We start from the raw sequence: 23,103 nt of genomic DNA, 5'->3' as shown, positions 1-23,103 counted from the left end.
CAGTCCAATCCCTAAGCCCATTTTAGGGGCAGAAATTTCTAGCTGTTGAAATGGTACCCAATGTTGCAGCACCTGTTAAGCCCAGATATGAAGCACTAATTGTATTATAATTGGGCAGAGCAGAGTGGCACAAAGGAATTTTGCTCTGCACAACTTGTAATTGGGCCAATAGCTTGATGTGTATTAAAATGAGGGTAATCTACATGTAATGTCCCTCAATCATTTTATTACATATGTCCAATGGTCATTGATGTGACATGCATTCCTCAAGAATAGCCACGTCACATCATTTTGTCTTTGCCTTATGCATAAGTGGCACTCGATCACCTGCTCCACCCCTGCGCTTATGCGGTGATGAAACTCCTGATCTGCTCTTCCCATGGACTCAGGCTGAAATGTGGTGCTCGGCCACATCTAGTGACTAGATTGTCACATCTGTGTTTTTAACAGAAGTTACTGGACATGACGTTTAATGTTTTGTAATCTGCCCCAGGCCAAGATCTCCTGTGCTGCTGCACCACTCTAATACTTCCCAACTTTTCTGATGCTTTTTCCTCTTTTTATTTTTACTGTTTCCCCTTCCTTTGTCCCTGTTTTTCTGAGCACTTTCTCTTGCTTTTGTTTCGTATTGTACTGCTTTTTCCTTCCTCTTACCTGTTTTTCTGAGTGCTTTCTCATGCTTTTGTCTAATTTTTCACTAGCAACTCAAGCGCCTTGAGACCCTCATGGGTGATTTGCTGTGCTTTATAAATCCTGATTGATTGATTGATTATTGTTATTACTGTTGTCCGCTGCCCAGGGGGTGAAGATACTGCCTTGATATTTTGGGTAACGGGCTGACATATCCTAGCTCCTACATGATTACTAGTTTGTGCACCAAATACCCTATGCACCTCCGCTCATCTTTTCTTTCATGACATCTTCTTGTGCAACAACTTGCACTAAATGTAACCTTTCTGATTCGCGAAGCGGCCATGTTTGAAGAAAGCCTTGTTTCCTAGTAAGGACAACTATTATTGACAAAAGATAGGAATTAATTATAACTTCAGACATAGATGCCAAAGAAGTAGAAGCAAGCTTTCTGCAGTGAATAATGTGTCCAGAAGGCTACGCAAGGAACACTTATATTTTGTATTATGGATCTAGATGGCAGTGGCAACTGAATATTGTACTTATCCTGTTTTTGAATGTCATTTCCATGTTCTGTACTTACACACAATGTATACTACCAGATATTGCCACATAAAAAAAGAACTCTGTGCAAACAGACAACATGCAGAGTTTCTGGCTGGTAAATCCAACACCACAGGTTCCATTCTTGAATTTGCCGGTCAGACATAGCATCCTTTCAGAGTTGGTACACACGGGGTACCCCATAATTCTCAATCAGGGCAAAACAGCAGTGGAATCATAAAGAGATAGTGAAGTCAAGATTGCAATCAGTCTTACACACCTCCTCAGGGCTTTATTTAATTGATGGAGGGTGGCTGCATGGAATCCCCTCCTGGGACTGTTTGAAGCCCCCAGGACCACCCCCTACCCGGGGCTCAAATAAATCTAGTGCGGGCCGCAAAGACTCCCCGGCCCAAATAACTTCAGAAACTGGGGGGCCATCACCTCACCGGGGCCGGCCTGTGCCAATTAAAGGAGGGGGCGTGCTGCCAGCCTCCTTGTGCCAGTAATAGCTCTTGGGACCGCCCCCTCAGGGCGGGCTCCTGCTATTTCACAAGGTGCCCAGCCATGGGAGATAGCAGGTTGCTTTTGTTTGGCGGGAGAACTGACAGCTCCCACCAGGCAGAAGCAAGCACTCCACTTCCAGAAAATGGGAGCTGTAAAAATGCTCCAGCTCCCTGGAAGTGGAGTTTTCAATTCTTTCCTTGCCCACCGACATGAGGGCAGGGAAAGAGATTAAAGCATTGCTTCTACATGCAGAGAGCTGCATTTAGAGAAGCTCTCTGTGTGCAAGAGCAGTGCCAGGTCCCTCAGGAGGTGGGGAGCCTGCTAGGACCACGGGGCCTGTAAGCTTCTCCTGCGGTCCCTAATATGCAAACCGAGTGTCCTGGATGGGGCCAGGGCACCCAGAAAGATGTGGTGAGGCCACGGGGATGGGGTCCCTGGTGCCGAAATTGCATTGCTGAAATGCACACAATGTCACTAGAGAGATTTCCTTGTGGCCAATTAAATAGATATATTACGCACTGGACATTTACTCAATGAGGTGGCTGTTAAAAATTAACCAGAACAAATCACTCCACTTGAGTAGATTTCTTGTGCTAAATTGTGGACTCTTGTTTGATAAAGGGGCAGGTGTGATTCCCTGTGGCCTAGTCGCTCACACAGCTACTGATACACCCACACAGACACCCACTCATACACTCAGGCACTCACACACCCACTGATAGGCCCACTCAGACACTGATACACCCACTCATAGACACACTCAGACACTCACACACCCACTCACAGACCTACTCAGACACTCTCACACACACTGAAAGACCCACTCAGACACTCATACCCCCACTCATAGATCCACTCTGACACTCTCACACCTACTCAAAACCCCACTCAGGCACTTATGCACTCACTAACATACCCACTCAACCTCTCTCACACCCACTCACAGACCTAATAAGAGACTCATGCATCAACTCCTGAACCCACTCTGAGACTCACACACCCACCCCAACTGAGAGACTCACTCACGCACCCACTCGCAGACTCAATCAAACACCCATGCACTCACTCACAGATGACTCGCACATTCATGGAGGCACTCACAAACCGACTCTGACACTCTCACACCCACTCACAGACCAACTTAGACACTCACTCAGGCATCCACTCAGACACCCACACAGACACTTGTGTACTCACTCAGACTCCAACTTAGACACTCATGCACCAACTCATAGACCCTCTCAGATACCCACACATCCACATACAGCCACTTACACAGCCACTCACAGACCCATTCAGCCACTCACACCCACAAAACCCCTCACATACCTAGTCACAGACCTATACAGCCACTCACACACCCACTCACCAACCTACACAGCCACTCACACTTTTAAAGATTACGGGTTACAGTTAGGAAATATATATTGTTTTTAAACTTCTAAATTCATATAAAAATTAAGTTTTCAGGGACATTATAGTTAGAAGGTTTTTTTTTTAAAGATTCTATTACCTAACTATAACATCCCTGTAACCTTTGATTTTTTCCAGTAGACCAAAAGCTTCAGGCACCCCACTAAATACCCAATATTGCTATATTTTATTTATAAACAGGTAACCACAAGTGCAGTTATCTAGCAGCAACTAGGCCAAAATATGTCAGAATTCCGCTAAACACCACATAATGCTATATTTAACGTACTCCTCTAAACACATAATATTGCTATTACATTAATTAATTTTAGTAATTCCTTCTTCAGTTTTGTTTTTCAAAATGTTACCATTAATTACCCACACAATACCACTAGTACCAGCACAATATATGGCCTTTTTGTACATAAACAAGATATAACACCTTAACAGACTTTCAGTAACGTAAATTGTGCAACTACTCAGCAAACTTCAACTTACAACACAAGCAGCTCAATAATAATCACAAGACGAGACCTAATGCATTTACCAATGCTTGTTTTGCTTCTTTCAGCTCTATAGGTAACCTATCAATACATGGGCCCTGAAGAACTCGGGGGTTTCTGGACCAAACTCCCATTTGCCAACATGCACAAGTATTCGTGAAGGCAGGGAGGGAAGGGTAGTTACTTGCCCGCTTCAGCCAGTTGTCAGAAGGCATCTCAAATTCAAGTGCCCCGCATTCAGATGGTTACATCATCCACAGACACCTTGGAGGCTTTAAAGCATCATGGGACACGAAGCTTCCTATTTTGTTCTGTTTGGTCAGGTGGCCCCATGTGGCAAATATCACAGGGTGAGTCTGAGAGGATTAGGGGAGTGCAGACATAATGAAGGTGGTACCCTGGTTGGTGCAATTTTGTATGTGTACGAATTCCTGGGTGGCAATTCCCGGCATCTCTAGAAAGCCTGGGTAGGAAGCTTTGTTTTTTATCCTCAATGCCTGTGCCCGGTGAATCCCTGCAGACCATATTCGCGGCGAATTGTTTCTGCCTTACATTAATATACTGTACTAGTAGATACAGGGTCGCAACTAGACCTGAACTTTGGAGGGACCAACAAGTCAACCAATGGAGGCTGGGCAAACATTTGAAGAAATGGGGCGGAGCTATCCTTGGAGCCAATGCAAGAAAATAGAAAGGTAAATTGTGCATTTTAAATATATTGATCAAATGTGGTCGGATTATAACAAACTTGTTTTAGTGGATTTGGCAATGATTATAGGCTACAGAAAGAGGTCTATAAAAAAAGGGGCCTGAGTAAAACAACCTAAAAGCATCTTTCATAAATTTCAATCCAAAACACTTTAGAGCCAATTTTTGCAAAGATATTTCAACCCTTTATGCCAATTTTCAATGTCTTCCTTCAAGCTCCAGAACATATAGAAAGTTTGGCAGATGGGTAACGTCCAACAGAGGTAATTCCAACAGAAACAGAAATCGTGCCACTTAAACTAATGTTCTAATTTTGTTCTAAAGCCCTAGTGCAAAGTGTGAAACCCACTAACCATCAATATTGTTCAGAGGCAATGAGCATCATAAAATGTAACATTTATTACAAAGTTCTTCAAAATTATTTTGAAAAGATTGACCCTATTCATATTCTCTATAATGGTTGTCCATAAAGTATATATTCATTATAGCAATCAGCCCTGCCTTACCCCGAAACCGATCCCAGGATGCTTGTTTCCAGTTCAGGGAAGACCTGGCTTGACAGTTTGGGCTGGACTGTTCCCATGAGGCACAGGGTCAAGACTGATTTGCATATGGCTGGGTCTGCAATTGGGTGGCGAAGTGAGTGTCTGAAAAGTTTTAGCGCTCCGTCCATCATCTCCTTGCGTTTGCTTTGTTCGCTCTAAGTTGGTAGGGTATGCCCAGATGTGGGTCCCTTGCTCACTTTACCACTGGATTCCAGCTAGCCTGGCTGATTAGGGGTTTTATCCAGAAACCAGTCCCAGGAAGCTTGTTTCCGGTTCAGGGAAGAACTGGCTTGGCTGTTCAGGCTGGACTGTTCCCATGAGGCACAGGGTCAAGACTGATTTGCATATAGCTGGGTCTGAACTGAGGTGGCGAAGTGAGCTAAGGAACGATGATGGATTCAACCCAGATCTGTGACTGGGGTGAATGTCTGAAAAGTTTCAGCGCTCCGTCCATCATCTCCTTGTGTTTGTTTGGAAGAAAAGACAACCTTGAATGGCCCACAATAGGTAAATCAAGTAGACCACATGGCTACCAGTTTTTTATGGTAACACAGGAACAAGCAGTGAGCAAAGTAGTGTTTTAATTGTGCAGCGGTTTTGTTCTGGTAACATATTACACCGAATATCAAAGTTATGCTGCTTTAAAAGTACCTAGGCTTAGTTTGGCAGCAGAATATTGTTTCACAAGCATTTTGCTGGCAAGCTACATTAGTTTAAAGAGGCAGTACCCAGCTATGCCAAGCCTGCACATGAGGAGTGCTGGTGCTCTGGCACCATCCTGGTAAACAGACCTAGTGGAGTCTTGGAAAAATTGGAGCAATATTGAAAGTCCGGCAGGCCCCTCACAAAGTTATAGGGAGAAATCTGTAATCTATGACCACCTAAGTGATGTAGAATAGGTTAAGGGGCAGGCACGGAGCACATGCATGGTCTCTTGGAACATAAATGGGATGGGTACCCAAATAAAACGGGAAGCTTTGAATGATCTCGCAAAAAAGTGTGAAATTATTTGTATACAAGAGACCTGGCTCTGTGGTGAACCCCCGGTTGTGGAAGGGTTTAAACAAATTTATCGCCCAGCAGAAAAATCTACTTCGGGCCGCCCAGCCGGTGGCTTGCTGACTTTGATCTCAACTTGTTTATTACGTACGGCCCTTCAGATACCCGTGACATCCAAGTGGCTCTTGGCTTGTAGAATTCAAACATCAATTATTGATAAAAAATATGAAAATATGTTGATTCTAAATGTGTATATACAGTGGAGTTCACGGAAAGAATATGGAGTCGAATTGTCATATTTTAAGAATGATATGGATACACTATGTGATAAGTATGGAAATGACTTGATGTTGTTATTGGGAGATTTTAACCATAAACTAAACCCAAAATTGTCAGATCAGTTGTATACAGAAATCCTAGAGGCATGTGAAGTAAAAAAAGCCATATTTCTGGAAAATAAAATACCACCTAACGCGGCCAACTTGGGCAATTTTTTGGCAACAAAAAGTTTATTTTGTCTAAATGGAAGGACAACTCAGGACTGCCCGGCGAAGAAAACTTTTAAATATGGGTCACAAAATTGCCCGATAGAATATTTTTTTATGTTGGCTTGGAATTTTGAGTTGGTAAAAGATTTTAGGATTGACCCCGCGGATTGCAGCGATCACAAAATGTTAAAATTAGAGCTTGTAAGTGCCCAACATATAGTATGCGATAGAGTTATGCCCCAAGAGATGGATTATCCTAAGCGGATAGCCACTCGGTTAACAGAAAAATATATCGAGAGGCTAACTAGTCTGGAACATAAGGTGCAACTAGGTCACTTGTGCGGCCAAAATTTATGTTGGTACGTGGAGAAAATAACTCAAGTAGTGAAAAGCATAAGTGTAGAATTAAGGCATGGTGAATGCCCCAATAAGAACAATGGAAGGGCACAAGCAAAGCAAGGATCTTGGATTAACCAGGACTGCTTACTAAAGAAAAAAGAAGTTAGGAGAGAAGAACGTAGCCTACGGAAAAAATTTGAGAAATCGAGGGCAGATAACCTAGTAAAAATAAAAAGAGATTATATTGCCCTAATTCGCAATGCTAAAAGATCCTATAACGAAATGTGTTGGAGCAAGCTATTAGAAGCAATCGAAACCAAGAACACACAGCAGTTCTGGAAGCTAATCCAGTCAGCAACGGGACTTTCGGTTGTTCCTATGTCTTGCGTAGTGGAAGAAGAGGCATGGGCAGAATACATAGAGCAATTATACGCCCCTGGGAGGGGGACTGGAAATGAGGTACCAGGGGATTGGAAAGGCCTAGTAGAGGACCTAAAACAAGAATGCTCAATAATAAATGTCCATAAGATAATAAGGACATTAAATCTAACTAGAGCTGCAGGCCCAGATAATTTACCAGCCCTAATACTAAACTCAAACCAGACCTGGTGGACGGAATTCTTTGCGAAAATGTTTGCCTTAATTTTAGACCAAGGGATTATGCCTCCAAACTGGAAGGGAGCAATAATAAGACCACTACATGTGAAAAGGGGATGTATATGCCCCAAAGAATTATAGGCTAATAAACGTATTGGATATAGGTGAAAAAAAAATTCTAAAATAATCCTAGGAAAGCTAAAAGTTTAGGTGGAACATAGGTCTATCGTCCCCGTCGAACAAGGTGGCTTCAAAGAAGGCCACTCGACGATAGATCATTGTTTTGCACTGTGGGCATTGGCTAGGAAATCGATGGAACAAAATGGCAAATTATTTTGCTGTTTCGTCGATTTCCGGGCGGCGTTCGACACAGTGGACCGAAGTAGTCTCTGTGAAGTATTAGAAAATTATGGAATGCCACAGGGTATATTAAACATCTTAAAAGACTTACATAGTGGCAATTGGGCCCAGGTCATTACAGACACAAAGGGCTCACTAACACAAAAAATCCCAGTAAGGAACGGTTTGAGACAAGGGTGCGTTCTGGCACCCTTGCTTTTTTCAATTTTCTTGGCAGATCTCCCCGCTGCCTTGGAAGTTGAAAGAAGTGCGAGTCCACGTATGAATTGCAATAAAGTGTCATGCCTTTTATATGCCGATGACCTTGTGATCTTGGATCAAACCGAAATGGGCCTCCAAAGGAAATTAAATGTTTTTAAAGAATATTGTGATAAAAAGTTTTTAACTGTAAATATGGAAAAAACTAAAATCCTATGCTTTGGAAAGAGGGTAAATAATTTTAATTGGTTTTTAGGACAGGATAAACTAGACGTAGTAGGTGAATACAAATATTTAGGCCTCTGGTTTAATAGCACACTAAAGTGGAATACCCAAATGGAGGCACAAACGGCTAAGGCTTATTCCTCGGTCTGTGGTCTGAAAAAATTTAATAAAGATTACGGTGACATGTCACACAGACCGCTTTTAAAGGCATTTGAAGTGATGATCCCCCCACAAGTACTTTATGGTGCAGAGGTGCTTTACCTGAGTGGTAAAAGAGGGTGGGACCGGGAAGAAGGTAACATTTTGAAAATGTTGTTGGCCTTACCAAATAGCTCCATGATACAAGCTATCAGAATGGAGGTGGGATTGACATCATGGGATGTAAAGACTCAAACGTCCTTAATAAGATTTTGGAACCGAAAGGAGTCTGATGGTGAAGAGAAGGTATCGATTTGGTGTAGAGAGGAAATTCAAGCGAGCAGCTTACACTGGGCGCGAGATGTGAAGAAAACTCTCCAGACTGTAGCCGCGCGCTTGAAATTGAGCCTCTCTCCACCATGTGGAATATAGTCTGCACTAAAAAAATGCTTAGAGACAAAGGGCTTGAATTTTCCAGATCACAAGACATGGACTATCTGAGGTTAAAAAAATCAGGGAATTGGGTAAAGAATGAATGGGAAAAGGAGGTCCGATTCCCATATTTGGATTTACTGCCCAATAGATGGCTAAGACAGGAAATCTTGAAGGTTCGGGTGGGCCTAAATCCATGGAAGATTGAAAGAAAAATAAGAATGGTCTGATCCACCCGGACGGAACCTGTAAATGTGGCCTAGGAGTAAGAAATGATATTTTACATATACTGTTTGATTGTACATGGATTTTAGCAATTCGGAAAGCCTTTTTACGTCCAATTTTTATAAAATATGAGGTGACCTCCCGTGCAGATGCCATTGACCTCCTTACAGAAATGACTTTTTTGGATATTACAATTGCATTGGGGAAATTTCTGAAAGCAACAAGCGAATATATAACGGAGGTAACAAAGGAGGGCGGGAGAGATTAAAAAGTACAGTGTTTCCCAATTTTATGCTATGGTTTTACAAGTGTTGTAAATGTGTAAAATGAATTGTGGTTTTAAATATCTTTTATCACTATGTGTAATCCATTGCTCTATGTATGGTTTATAGAATATTGTCTAAATAAACTTTGTTATCAACTCAACTCATCCTGGTAAAAAAATGCACAAACCATACTTTAAAGCAAATTCTACATCTGTCTTACCATGTAGCCTGAGAAACTGCTCATGGAGGTGTGTTCTTTAGGGGGTAGTGGTATGCCTCTCATTAGACATACATGATATGTTGAGGATTCCCATAGCTGAGCTATCTCCCAGTTTACCTATAGGTCAGGCACCCGTCACCTGAGGATTTCCTCAGATGAGAAAGCGCTATCTCCAAGGAAAATAGCCACAACTCCTCATTTTTGATCAATTTCTTCTCAAATGTACCACCTGCCATGTGTATAGTGCCTGACGGCACCCACTAAAAATTCTGAAACACTACACACAAGATATGATTGACATTCTCTGTCTTTTTGTTGAAGTTAACATGTGATGGATTATCCTACTATGTATTTGTAGATGTGGTGGGATGTGATAACTAGGCCTTTTAACACTGATGATCCATCCCAGGCAATTTAAGTACCAACATAGTCCCAATTACAAGTTGGAATGCACTATGGTCTGCAAACTCTGCGTCAGTAATTATCAGTTCTGGGCGGTAACAACCCACCCATATCATGCAAGTTAAACCCCACAGAATAGGAAACTACTATTAGGACCCAAACTTATCTATAAGTATTGCACATTGTATCTCCTTTTCAGTTGGGTTTAATGCACACATTTACCAACTGCCTCCAGCTAGTGGTAAAAGCGTGCAGGGTGCAGGAAGGATTGGAGAATGTTGGCTGGCAGGAGAGCACCTTGTGCCTCGTCTGAGGTTTGGGAAGGAGACATAAATTGGACCCTCACTACAATGCATCCTTTTCTGACAGTGCTTGTAGCTGCTGCATTTTCCTGTTAGTAAACCTGGATTTGTTGTTCCTCCACCCAGTAAATCTGGGAGCTGGAACACTGGACCTTAAATAATTGTGTGGAAAGGGTTTCCACATGGGAATTCTGCTCTTCAGATTCCAGTTAGGGTCCATGCCTTTTATGGGCATCTTGTAGGTAGGCTGAGTAGACAGAGAGAATGCAACACCATGAGCCATGAGAGGCATGAAATCAAACAACTCCTCCTCTACCAGTAGGATTTCGGGTGAACTCATTGGATGAAGTGGGCGGAATCTATTGGGAACCTCTTTCCCAATCTTATATGATGTTTGCAATCAGTTTCCATACTTTTTTTGTAAAAGAAAACCCCACCACTATTGCAGAACGAATACCACCTTCAGGTGCCCCCGACTGAAAGCAAAGGTGTGGGGGCATCGGCCTCCTGTTCTGTGAAGCAACGTGAGAGCCATGCAGCAAAATAAGAATCAAATCTACTTGCCTGGTGCTAGCAACCTGAAAGAAATGTAAACGTGTACAGATGGGTAATCAGTTAATCTAAAGGGTACTTAGGAGGCAGTATATGGCTTTAATTGATGGAGTCATTTGAGGCTTCATGGTGACAAAGGTTTATTGTTTCTGAGATCTAATGGAGGGTATTATCAGCTGCGTTCTTGAGTGCATCCTTCTAATGGAAACGAATTAAAAAAGGTTTGTGCAGGGCACAGTCTGTGTATTATTAAAAATATATACTTTTTAACACACTTGCTTTTTATTTTAAACACATTAGGCAGATTTACTAACAATTTGCTCTGGGTTGGCGTCATAAAAGTGCTGAAAGCCAATAAAAACAATTGATTTGGAATTTACTTTCTAGTGAAGAACTTTATTTGCACTGGAAAGTAGGCCTAAAGTAACACAAGTAGTGCAGTGCTGCTTTGCGTCAAGGCGGCCTAGCATGGGTGATACATGGGCGTTCTCATGCACTCACCCATTGTTTGTAACACAAAGGCCTATATTAACATTTGTGGACAGGGCTTTGCACAGGAGAATTACACAATTTTGAGGCTGGCTTTGACTTGGTGAAATGTTTTTTTTTCTCCAAGTTCTTCCCACTTTACATACATGCTGCACTGTACAACACATATATAAAGTGTGAAAAGTATTAAACTATGTCTAAGCTGAATATCTTTCAGTGGAAGAGTACCTTCCTTGAGCAAAGCCTATGCTTGCCAGAACACACACCCTTGTTCAAGGGCAAGTGCGTGTGTTGGCTCATGTTAGCGTAAAGTGTGGAAACACAATGAGAGAAGAAAAATGCACCAAATCTATGTAGATATGGCGATATTCGCCATAATTTATTAGATGTTGTGCTGTTCTTATCTCTGCTTTTCACGCAACACAGCACAACTTTGGTTGCTCGCTACATTACATGAACAGTGAGTAAATTTGCCTCATAATCTCTGCACATTTTGCAGCAGCCTTTCTTATACTGTGTGCGATATATATATATACAGAATCTTGCATATTCCCAGCGCTTTCAGTCGCAGGCTGGGACAGCGGAGCGCTATAAATACAGATAGGGCACAAGTCCTAAAAAAAGAAGTGGGTGGGAACTAACCAGGTTAGGCAGTATGAAAGTGAAATCATGGCGCGTGGCATCACAACGCATAATGTCACAACGCGTGATATTGTACCTCACTGGATGTGACATCACAAGAAGTGACATCAGATATTAAGCCCTCATACATGTTTATCAGGTATATAATTAATACATTTCAGCACATTACGAGCTCTGGCGTTGGGGTTGTGCAAATAAAGTGGCGCAACACAGATGCAAAATCTGGGCCTCAACTAATATATTTATATATTTTTTAACCCTAGCACAAAGAAATTGGTAACAAGGAGAAGCATGGCAGTAGATCTATTCTCCTTGATTGGTTGCAATGTCTGCATTTTAAAATATGTGATTGGGTTAAGGCATTTGCTTTAAAGGTGCCCAGTAAATTTCAGGGAATAGTAATAATGTTGAGATAACTCTGGGGGTGAACGCGTTCGTTAGAGATATCTGTGTTTTGTGAAGTCCCAGGCTTAAATCAAAGTAGCATAGCTGGTTAATTTGTCTTCTGCAAAGCACATCAGTAACATACAGATGACAGATTTTAATTTTATGTAGGTAGTAAAGTGGGTTACTGCTTTTAACACAGAGATACTTTTGTTACCTGCAGTTCATAAATTTTAATCCTTCTAATAGACTACAGTGAGGTATGAAGGACATGTGACTCCTACACCTTGTAACCCTCACTGTCTCGTGTAACTCATATTGTACATTGACTAACAAATGTACATGATTTATTGTCAATCTATAATGTGTATCTCATGTAAAGAGCTCTGACACCCTGCATTGTGCTATGTAGCGATATAAAAGAAATTAAATTGTGCTATTGGAATTGTTATTTGTGTAAATACTGGGACAGACAAACACACCTGACATTCTTACGGTGCATGCATCTCTTATATCCAGGGACTGAAAAAAGGCAAAACTGCCTCTCTTAAGTATCTGTGAAGAGATAACAAGCTGTGTGCCTTTGTTTCCCCTGTGTTGCATTTACATTTAAGTGTGAGGTTCCAGGGCACCTCCAGTCAGGATATACAAACTAAAGGAGGCCTGATGGCCCCTTAACTTTGGCCCAACTGGAGGTGGAAAAAAAGACCCCTCGCTGCCTGCACATCGCTGCTGGGAATGGAAAGCAGGCAACGTGCAGGCGCTGCTGAACCTGTCCCGGTGTCTGAAAATTACCCAGGGACACCAACATATTTGTGTGGGGCCCAACTTCTTGGGAGGGGGGACGGTGTCCACCCTGTGAAAATAGCGGGTGGATGCTGTGTACCTGTGTGTACCCTCGACTCGTGCCCTGACTGCAGATCACTATACTAGCATGCCCAAACCAGGATTCAGTTATGTGGCTGTCTGGTTACACACACAGACATCTGCAGTGACTCTATTACCAAAGCCAGCTTTCATAGCCTAAAAGAATGCATTTATTCACAGATTATTTTGACATTTCTTTTTAAATTAAGGTATGCTGTATCTTTTGCCTGAAGACGAAAGAGCCGCAAAACAGTTGCAGAATATTTTGTGTCACTGTCCACAGGGACATTACACTGGGGATCATAGTTCCCACAATGTTTTAAATGCACTTCAAATACTTTCCACATATTATGGGGCTGTCATTTAGGCCCATATCTCCATTGCAGTCCAGTCCAGTATAGATCGGATAAAGATTTGAGTGTGTCATGGAAGCTACAGCAGCTAGGGCCAAGACACACGACGGAGGGGCTGTAGCACTTTTAGCCCAACGGGCTTTTTCCCTGAGTGGATAGTTGTAGTACTTGCACGAAATGTAACTTTTATTAGTAACACCACATTGTACCACATGCTACAGTACCACACAGAGCCAGCAGAGGGGGCTGGAGGATGTGGAATGCGCAAAGAAAATTTGCAGCGAAGGATCGCTAGTTGGCAAACCTGGGCAGTGCCTTTTTTGCGCTGTGCTCCGAAGGGGAAGCCCTGGGCAGCCTCTTTCCCACCTAATGGGCCTCCTAGTTGGGGGTGGAGGCACGGCTGGACTGGCCGTGCGGGCACCGGGCGTTTTCCCAGTGGGAGGGCCAGTTTTAGGCCCCTGGGGGCCGTTTTTGTTTCCAGGGGTCAGCAATATCGGCCCACTGTAACAAAATCAGCTGAAACCGGCCCAAGCAAACAGCTCGGCTGCATCCCCCTCCCTCCAAGGGGGCCCGACCGAGCAGGTTGCCAGGGCGGTTTTGGTTCCCAGTCCGACCCTGGGTGGAGGGCGGGCAGTTGTGCAATGCAGTCAGTTTCAGAATACGATGAATTCTGTGTTGAATGAGATCAGCCCAATGTGTTTTGTAAAGGGGGATCCTTCGTGCTCGGTTGGTGGGTGCTTCGAATTCTGCACTCCCTGGAGCCCACAGTAAATTGCCTTGCTGATCTTAGCCTTGCCGGGACTAATGCTAACAGCCTTTCTTTTATCATTTACTTGGGATCCAGAGCGATTTTGTTGTTGTTGCAGTTTTATATAGCGCAATCTCCACCCAAAGGTATCCACACAAGCACCAGTTGCGTTACAGGCGGAAACCTTCATTTTTAGGCTCAGGAGATTAAAATTGGCCCAGAATCACAGGACGTTTGAAAAAAAAAAGCTGCCTGGTTGCAATACAAGCGAGAGGCACGTGTTGTATCGTTGTAGCACCCAAGAACACTGAGGGGCTTATTTACAAGCCCAGTGCGCCGCCGGAACGTCACTTTTTATGACGTTCTAGCGGTGCACGGGGCTTACCCATATCTACGAGGCCAAGTAAAGCCACCCTGAGTGTCTTTGCATGGCTGCATAGATATATTTTGTAATGGGGAGGCGTTACGGTGAGTGTTCCATGTAACCCCCATGGGTTTTGACGCATTCTCAGATTTACAACAAGCAGCACGCCTGGGAATGCGTCAAAAGCTTACTTCTCCCCAGGGGTGGAGTAAGGGTGTGAGGGAAGGTGCCCCCTCCCCACAAAAAGAATCTGATTTCATAGCACACACGCTTGTACCATGGTGCAAGGGTACCTGCGTTGGCACATGGCAGTCATTTTGTTACCAGCGCTGTGGAAGAGGACAGGAACGCTCCGCATCTCATAGATACGGAGCGTTCTATTGAGCGTTCTGCCATTTTCGTTTGATGTAAGATGGCGCAGCAGGAAGGGTGGTGGTGCTGCCCTACACCACAATATAGTACATGAGGGGTTTATTTACAAGCCCAGTGAGCTGCTGGAACAACACATTTTTTGCAGTTCCTGCGGCGCCCAGTGCAGACCCATATCTACGAGGCCAAGGAAGGCCACACTGTGTGGCTTTTCAAGGCGTTGTAGATATGGTGCAAGGCAACGCAGTGCAAGTCGCTGCGTTGCCTCACACTACCCCCGGGAGGCATGCCATGGGCGTTGCTGTGGGTTTTCCCACTCAACACCCACCGTTTTTGGCACAGTCTCAGATTTACAAGAAAGGTAAATCTGGGAACGCGTCAAAACCCTGTGCCACCCAGGGATGGTGTGAGGGTTGTGTCATCCAGGGATGGTGCGAGGGTTGTGCCATCCAGGGATGGTGTGAGGGTTGTGTCATCCAGGGATGGTGCGAGGGTTGTGTCATCCAGGGATGGTGCGAGGGTTGTGTCATCCAGGGATGGTGCGAGGGTTGTGTCATCCAGGGATGGTGCGAGGGTTGTGCCACCCAGGGATGGTGCGAGGGTTGTGTCATCCAGGGATGGTGCGAGGGTTGTGCCACCCAGGGATGGTGTGAGGGTTGTGTCATCCAGGGATGGTGCGAGGGTTGTGCCACCCAGGGATGGTGTGAGGGTTGTGTCATCCAGGGATGGTGCGAGGGTTGTGTCATCCAGGGATGGTGCGAGGGTTGTGTCATCCAGGGATGGTGCGAGGGTTGTGTCACCCAGGGATGGTGCAAGGGTTGTGTCACCCCAGGGATGGTGCGAGGGTTGTTTTTGTGAAGGAGGGGTCCCTTCATAATGCACTTTATAACACAGTTTTTTGGATTGTCAGTGTGACGTAGCCTTTTTTTAAATCAACCTTTATTGGGAATGTTTAAATATTGTTTATCCGGGTACCTGAAAACATAAAAGCATTGTTGTTTGAATGATGAGTATTATATTGTGCAAATTAAGGTGCTGCGAGAACACTCAATGGGTAATTACCTCTGAAATGTGAATGTTCTTGTCCTGACACTTGAAGCCAGTCCAGGGTCACATTGGCACTTTACCTTGTCCAACTTCTATTTTCAGGTTTCCCACTAATCACAGGTTTAATTATCAATATACTTATCATTCCTGGTGGATTACAGTTTAACCTCAGGGAGCCTGAGTTATTAGTCTTTTTAGGAACTAAAAGAGGGGAGAGACGAGAGACCAAAGAAGGAGATGGAGGGATAGTAGAGAAGGAGGCTGAATAGAAAAGATGAGAAGAGGAGGGGTGAGTGAAAAGAAGACAAAGGAGACAAAGGAAAGTAAAATTAGAGTCGCAAAGATGGAGTAAGATTGTAGGTTGAAGGGGAAGTCTCAAGAGAGGGGTCATAAAGAGAGGAAAGGTAGGATGAGAGACGAGAGAGACATAAGAGAGAGATAAAAGGATAAAAGGAAAAATGGTGGAAAGCAAAATGGAGAAGAGGAAGACAACAAATCAAGAAGAATATCTGTCAGAAAGAAGGCGTCGTGAGCAGTGGAGTGCGTCACTGGTTTCCTGGTCTGTAACAGCAAAGGAAGTGCAGCTCTTCTGTACGAAGCAGTATCTCGGCTGCCCTGCAGCCCAGCCTGATTCAGAGGCGAGTGGCATTGGAGACTCGTCTGATTTCTGGATGAAGTGCTAACTCCTGGAGAAAATCCACCAGTGGAGTTTCCATCACCATTGGGATAGTATGAAATGCAGTGGCGGCTACTCCGATAAGGTGGAGGAGCGTCCCCCCACTGTTAAAGGCAGAACATGACAAATAAAACAATATTAAAACACTTTTATTATCATTTTATTTTTCATTGACTTGGCCGAATTTGCCGAGTTCACGACTCTGGGGCGTGTGCGGGGCCAGGTTGCAGAGACACCAGCAGGGGGAGGAGGAGTAGTGGGCACTGAAACTGGCTGGCCGTATTCGGCTGGCCAAACCGACATGCGCACTTGGATATCTCCGGGCTATTCATTGGAGATATCTGCAGGGCTCAGGAGCCCCGTCTCCCAGTCCTTGGGGGAACGTGAAACCGCCCGCTTCACCCAATCCCTGTGCTTCTCTCATGCTGGGAGTAATAGCATGAGAGAAGATCTGGGACTGGGTGGTGAGCTGGGAGTCTGTGCTCATGGAACTACATTGCCGGGAGTAGAGGCGCAGCGCGAGAGCAGAAGGTAAGTGTATATATACATTATTCCAAGATGCACGCCCAAGGAAAAAAAGAAATATCATTGTGGTATTTAAGCCTTCTTGAAGCAGAAGATCACGAGGTCCCCCCTTGTTCAGGATATAGAAAGCTTTTTTAAATCTCCCTTAAGCTACTGTATAAATATATTAAGCCTGCTAGGCTAAAGAAAAATCACTTTTTCGTATTAAACAGGCTTTACTACACCCTGCCAAAATAGCCAAATTTGCACCTGTTCCTGCTCCAGTATGCCCGAGGTGTTCTATTAGTAAGGTGGAGGACATCCATATGTTTTTTGAATGTGCAGAATTAGCCATATTTTGGAAAAATGTGGGGGACTCCTTGACAGCCATTTTTCAAACGCATTTAGAGATGGATCTCCACCTGGCGATTTTTGGTATAAATAATCATGTAAAAAGGTCGCTTCCACAGTCACATATTGGTTTGCTTCTCTACCTTGTGATCCTGGCTAGAAGGGAGATATGTATCAGATGGAAGAATCCGGCTCCCCCCACTAGAGAAAGCTGGTTGAAAGCTGCACTGCTCATGGCTAGTTTAGACCAAGAGGAACCGCTTGATAACATCTGGTCTCCCCTGTTAATCTGGGGTCGCCGCCTGCGCTTGATAAACTGTTAACAAATCCTGGCTTTGTGGATCCGTCCAATGATTACACCAGTCATCGGGATCAAGAGGAAGGCCGTGGTAGGCTAGACAAACGCAGTGAGTCGAGTGGGACCCAGTTACGTGTAAGTCGACTTGTCAAAACTGCCAGAGTCTTTGGTGAGATGAGGACATTTTTTTTTTTAATTATTATAAATAAATAAAACGCTTGCCAGAAGACAACAATCCCAACAGAGACAAGAGAAGCACTTTAGGCGAAGTCTACAGAGAGAAGAGCCACGTTTTAAGATGTTTTCTAAACAGAGAAAAATAAGCTGCTTCTAAAATATGAGCAGGCAGAGCGGTGAAGGAAATACCACTGACGGATTCTCCCCTGGTTTTAGTGTTACCTGCAGAAATGCGATGGTGTGTCATTACATTCCGCAGACAGGGTCATGTCAGATAATTAAATTACTTGTTTGTTCTACAGGCTAAAATGTGTCACTCAGTGTCACGCATAAGGTCCTGAAGTGTCACTCATAAGTGCCAGCACTAAAAATATGAAAATGTCACACATATATAAACACAAAACTTGGCAGCTATGAGCATGTGTAATGGAGAATTTGGATCTTGAATCACTGCTGTATTTATCTATGTTGCAGCATTTTGAAATGACCACTTGCTGTGCGGTTTTGTGCCTCCATTTCCCTTGTGCATGTAACTGCCCTGCCGTGCTTTGATCTTTCATTGGATGAAAGGGCTCCGTCGTGGTTTGACCACACCACGGGAGTCAGACTCTCGCTCGTGGTTGCTCCTGAATATGGGGAGTGGACATCCGGGTTGTGGTCGTAGGTGTCGGCGACTTGCACGTTGTGAGTGCACTAAATATGTTTCACTACAAAAAAAGGGGCAGATTTGCAAGCCCCTTGCGCTGCCAGTATGTCACTTTTTGTGACGTACAGGTAGCAAATTGCCCTGCCCCATATTTACAAGGACAGGAAAATCCACCATGCGTGGCTTTTCCTGTCCTTGTAAATGCGTCCCCTTCACACGCAGCACTTTGCATTGAAGGGAAGTTCCATGGTTGTTGCTGGGGGTGTTCCCACTCAGCATCCATGGAACCAGACACATTTCCAGATTTACGAGGAATCATAAACTTGGAAATGCGTCAGTATGCTACGTCTACCCAGGGGAGGCATAGGGAGGCGCAACAAGGAGAAATGTTTTCATTTCTCCTTTGTTTTTTTCCTCTTTCAAAGCGTGCTGCATTATCCAGCACACATTGAAAGAGGACAATGCCTGTAGTGATTGTTTTCTTGCAAGAAGGTCCCCCTTCCTGCAGAAGGAACATCTCCCCACGGCGCAGACACCCTTGCACCATGGTGCAAGGGTGCCCGCACCGGCGCATGGCAGCTGTTTGTGCACCAGCGCAGGGGAGAGCACAGGAATGCAACATATCATTGTAAATATGCCGCATTCCTGTGCTCCGAAAGTGCCGCAGCGTGGCGCAAACAAAGGGCTTGCAGTTCCATGCTGCAGCACCTTCTTGTAAATCTGCCCCACTGCCTTTTGCACAAACGTCCCTGCAGATCAGCCATAGTAAAAATGCCAGATTTCGATCAATCTTGGTAGCTTTTTCTATTAGGGTTAGGAAGGGGGAATCGATCAGTAAAACCTGCAACTTCCTAGGAAAACCGATATTTAATAGGCAATGTTTTGGTTAGCTTTCGTGCACCGAGTGGATTATGAAATAGTATGCAACTCAAAGTGAACTTTAATTTCCAAGGCTTCATGAAAAAGAAGTAAACATCAGAAAAGAGATGGTGAATGTATAGGTTTACCTTGTCTTGCCATGTTGCGTGTGGAGCTGGCAGGCTTCTTTCTCAGACCTTTCTTTCCAGGCAGGCGCAGGGTAGTCACCGAGAGGAGGCACCGGAGGAGGAAAGGTGCCGATTAGACCGGGGAGGCTGCATTTAAGAAGAATTATCTGAGCCTGTGCAAATAATCCATTTATTAAAAATGTCAATAACATGAGCTGAACAGCCCACAGCCCAGGGGCAGACGCATGTGGTTAGATGCTACCATGAGCCACGTCAATGCGGACTGTAAGCTTCCGCCACTGGGTGTCGCTCGCAGCACTTTCCAGTGCGCCTCTGAATGGGCCTGAAAATTAGTAAATCAGGGTCATGGTAACAAAATGTGGCAAAGATAAAAAAAACATGGCAACGTTAACAAGAGTGACATTAGCTGCTACCATTTTAATTTCAACAATGCTTGTTTTGTCATAGTTTTTGTAAAACTTTATTTTTAGGAGAGTTCCCAGGCCATCGACAATTTAAAGAATTTTTTTTTTGGCTAAAATCAAATATATTTTCTGGTCTACAAAAGTATACATAGCGCTAGTGGCCCTCGGCACTGAGGCAAACTACTTGGTAAGTGGCTGTGCACCTTGTAAAGAGCAGCCCGACCACTCACACTAAAGTCAGCCAATGGCCGAAGCCGGTCGACCCTGTGCCCAGGGTCGGATTGGGATCACAATTTGGCCCGGGCACTGACGAAAAAAGTGACCCACATTCAAGGGGGGGGGCCCACAATTAAGGGGCGTGGCCCACATTCAAGGGGCGTGGCCCACATTCAAGGGACGTGCCCTTTCATGAAACACCATTTGGTTACACAAGTCAATGTCCTTGAATATTAGATGTAAATACATGTTGTTAGTGGAGAAGTGTGGCTCACTCGTTAGAGGATGCAGACCTGGAAGCAGAGGTCAGCCCGGGACCAGGGTTCAATTCCCAGCTCGGTGGGGTCTTGAGTCCTAAAATGTCCATGGACTCGACAATTCTCGCTCCGGTGCCTACTCGATTCACGGGTTCACACTCTGTGACTCTGGGCAATAGCTTGCTTAATCTCCACAACGGCCCCTCGCGTCGGGATGCCTGGCTTTCACCTTGCGGATACCCTGCCGGGGTTATCTCACAGGGGAATACCAGGATGGGTTCCCTAAGCAAGCGCTTAGAATCCGCTCGGTGATTTGCGCTATATAAATTCCTGTACATTTACATTTACATTAGGAATTTGGACAAGTATGGTAGTGCACTGTCCAGTGACCAGCTGAAAGAGGGCATCAAAGATCAGAAATTGGATTATAAATTCAAATCTGTTCCGAACAGGGGCCCAAAAATAGTTTTGGCCCAGGGCCCCCAAAATCCTTAAGATGTTTGGCACAGAAATGAATTAAAGTGAGAGGATACTGTTCTTGCACAGGAGACACAGGGGAAAGGTGACAATGGCGCCATGCTGAGCAACTAAGAAAACAGCAAGGCCCCTTTCTGTCACAAAATTATTCGAGCCCTTCAGGGAAGGAGCACCTAATAAGCAGCGAAGCCCCTGCTATTACTAACCTACTCAGCCTTCCCCAGACCTTCAGCTCAGGAGCACATGAACAGCAGTAAGGCCCTGCAATTAGTAAATTAATCAGCCCTCTCCAGCCCTCCAGGCCTCAGGGCAATGTCCTGGCAGGGGAGCACAAAACACAGCTGCTGGGTCATCCATGGTAGCCAGGGGGAGGCTGAGGTGAAGATGGTGCAAGTTGCAAAGATCAACTGGCCCCCACAGCGAGACCCATTCTTCCTCGCCCACTATTCCCTCAGCCGTTTTTCTCTGGACCCCGACCCGCCATCTTGTCCATTCCCTCGTCTTGTACCCTTCTCCCTCGTTTCCCCCTTGACGATCCTCAAATGTTTCTTCCCTTTTCTGTTTTGCCTTTTTTCCATACCCTTGTATCCCTCCCACCCTCGGTGCTGTGACTGCATCCCCCCTCCAACCCCACTTAATGGAACTCTGCCTGAGAAAATCTACTATGTGTGTATATATATGTATATAGAGAACTCTAATCACTAGTATATGAAGTAGACCTTTGTACTATCTACCATTCCTATGTTACTCTTAGAGTATATCCATTCGTATCCCTTCCTTAGGTATTTAGAGATAACTCTAATCACTAGTATATGCAGTAGACCTTTGTACTCTCTACCATTCCTATGTGACTCTTAGAGTATATCCATTTGTTTCTCTTCCTTGAGTGACTTTACTACTTGTACATGTGCAATTTTTCATTCTGTTTGTATCTCTTCCTTGTGTGACTTTACATCTTGTACATTTGCAATTTTTTCTGCTTGCATCTTTTATGTAACGCATGTAATCCTAAGTCCTTATGTTTCGCAACTGATTCTTATGTAAAGCGCTCTGACACCTTCTGGTAAAGTTCGCGCTATATAAAATCGCATTAAATTAAAAACAAAAAAAATAACACTGTTTATGTGCTGCGTGGGCCCCAGGGGGGCCGAGGTGAAAATGGCTCAAAGGCCTGAGCAAAACCTGGCTCCCAGGGAGGCCGATTTTTGCAAACAGTCACCCCCTCCCCAGCCACCCTCAGCCTGATTGCTTTGCTGGGCAGCCTGATTGCTTTGCTGGGCAGGGGGTGAAGGAGAGGCCACAGCGGATAATCACTGCACAGTGAAGATGCATTCATTTCTCTGTCTCTGTCTCCGTGCCCTCTGTGGGCTGGTTTTTTTTCTCCCCTTTCCTAGTCCACAGAGATCACGGAGACAGAGACAGAGAAATTAATGCAGCTTCACTGTGCGGCTGGGAAAGGGGAGAAAAAAAACGGCCCACAGAGGGCACGGAGATACCGGCCCTTCGGCCGATGCCCGAATGCCCGCATTGCCAATCCGCCCCTGCCTGTGCCCCATGCTGGAGCGGGCAGAAGGAACAACAGGAGAAGAGGGCAAACAATAAGCCCCTATATTTACCTATAATTAAGGCTCCCTGTTTCCCGTTTTTACTGATTTTTACAGATAAAGACAGACTGAAAACCATTTAATTTCTTGTCTGTATTTACTTTTAAATTTAGATAAAAAAAGGAAATTTGGTGCTTTTTGAATGATTCTAAATACACTTTGTCATGACTGCCAGGCCAATAACTGTGTGGATTGATAGTTAAGGGGGTTACACAATAAATACATTTTAGTAAAGAAGCTTAAACAGCCGTAGATATGCACAAGGCTGACACTGAAATGTGCATATTTTCATATAAGTCCCATGATTTATCTTCTGCAGTTGTTCCTATCATTGAAGTCTGCCAGGCATTCATGTATGACTTCATATTTATTGGTTAAATAAATGTGGAAATATACTATTTTCATCTTTACTTTTTTCACAAAACCCATATTAAATATGGATAAATACTGACGGAAGCGGAAATGATAAAAACATTATATATATATATGAAAAACAAACAGTCTGAGGCTGGTGCGCTCTTTCAGCGGGTGCCGGTCTCGAGGCCAGACAAAGCCTCGTATTAAATTCAGCAACACATTTTTGAAAAGACCGCATTCCAGAAAACAGGAACTCTTGTGATGCTTGTATTTT

General features: G+C 44.3%; 1 protein-coding gene across 1 annotated transcript in view; it reads right to left on the bottom strand.

Annotated features, from left to right (window-relative positions):
* LOC147725957 (uncharacterized) overlaps positions 1-19,635 on the bottom strand; it is a 66,754-nt gene extending 47,119 nt beyond the window's left edge. The window contains exon 1 of the mRNA XM_086960080.1: positions 19,515-19,635. Within this exon, the coding sequence (XP_086816206.1) occupies positions 19,515-19,527 (13 nt within the window). The 5' untranslated portion in view covers positions 19,528-19,635. The remainder of the gene's footprint in view (positions 1-19,514) is intronic.
* Between the last annotated feature and the right edge of the window lie 3,468 nt (positions 19,636-23,103).

This window comes from Lissotriton vulgaris, chromosome 3_1 (assembly GCF_964263255.1).
Source record: "Lissotriton vulgaris chromosome 3_1, aLisVul1.2, whole genome shotgun sequence".
Classification (NCBI taxonomy): Eukaryota; Metazoa; Chordata; class Amphibia; order Caudata; family Salamandridae; genus Lissotriton; species Lissotriton vulgaris.
The sequence above is the reverse complement of the archived record's forward strand: the minus strand, read 5'-3'. Positions and strand labels throughout refer to the sequence as shown.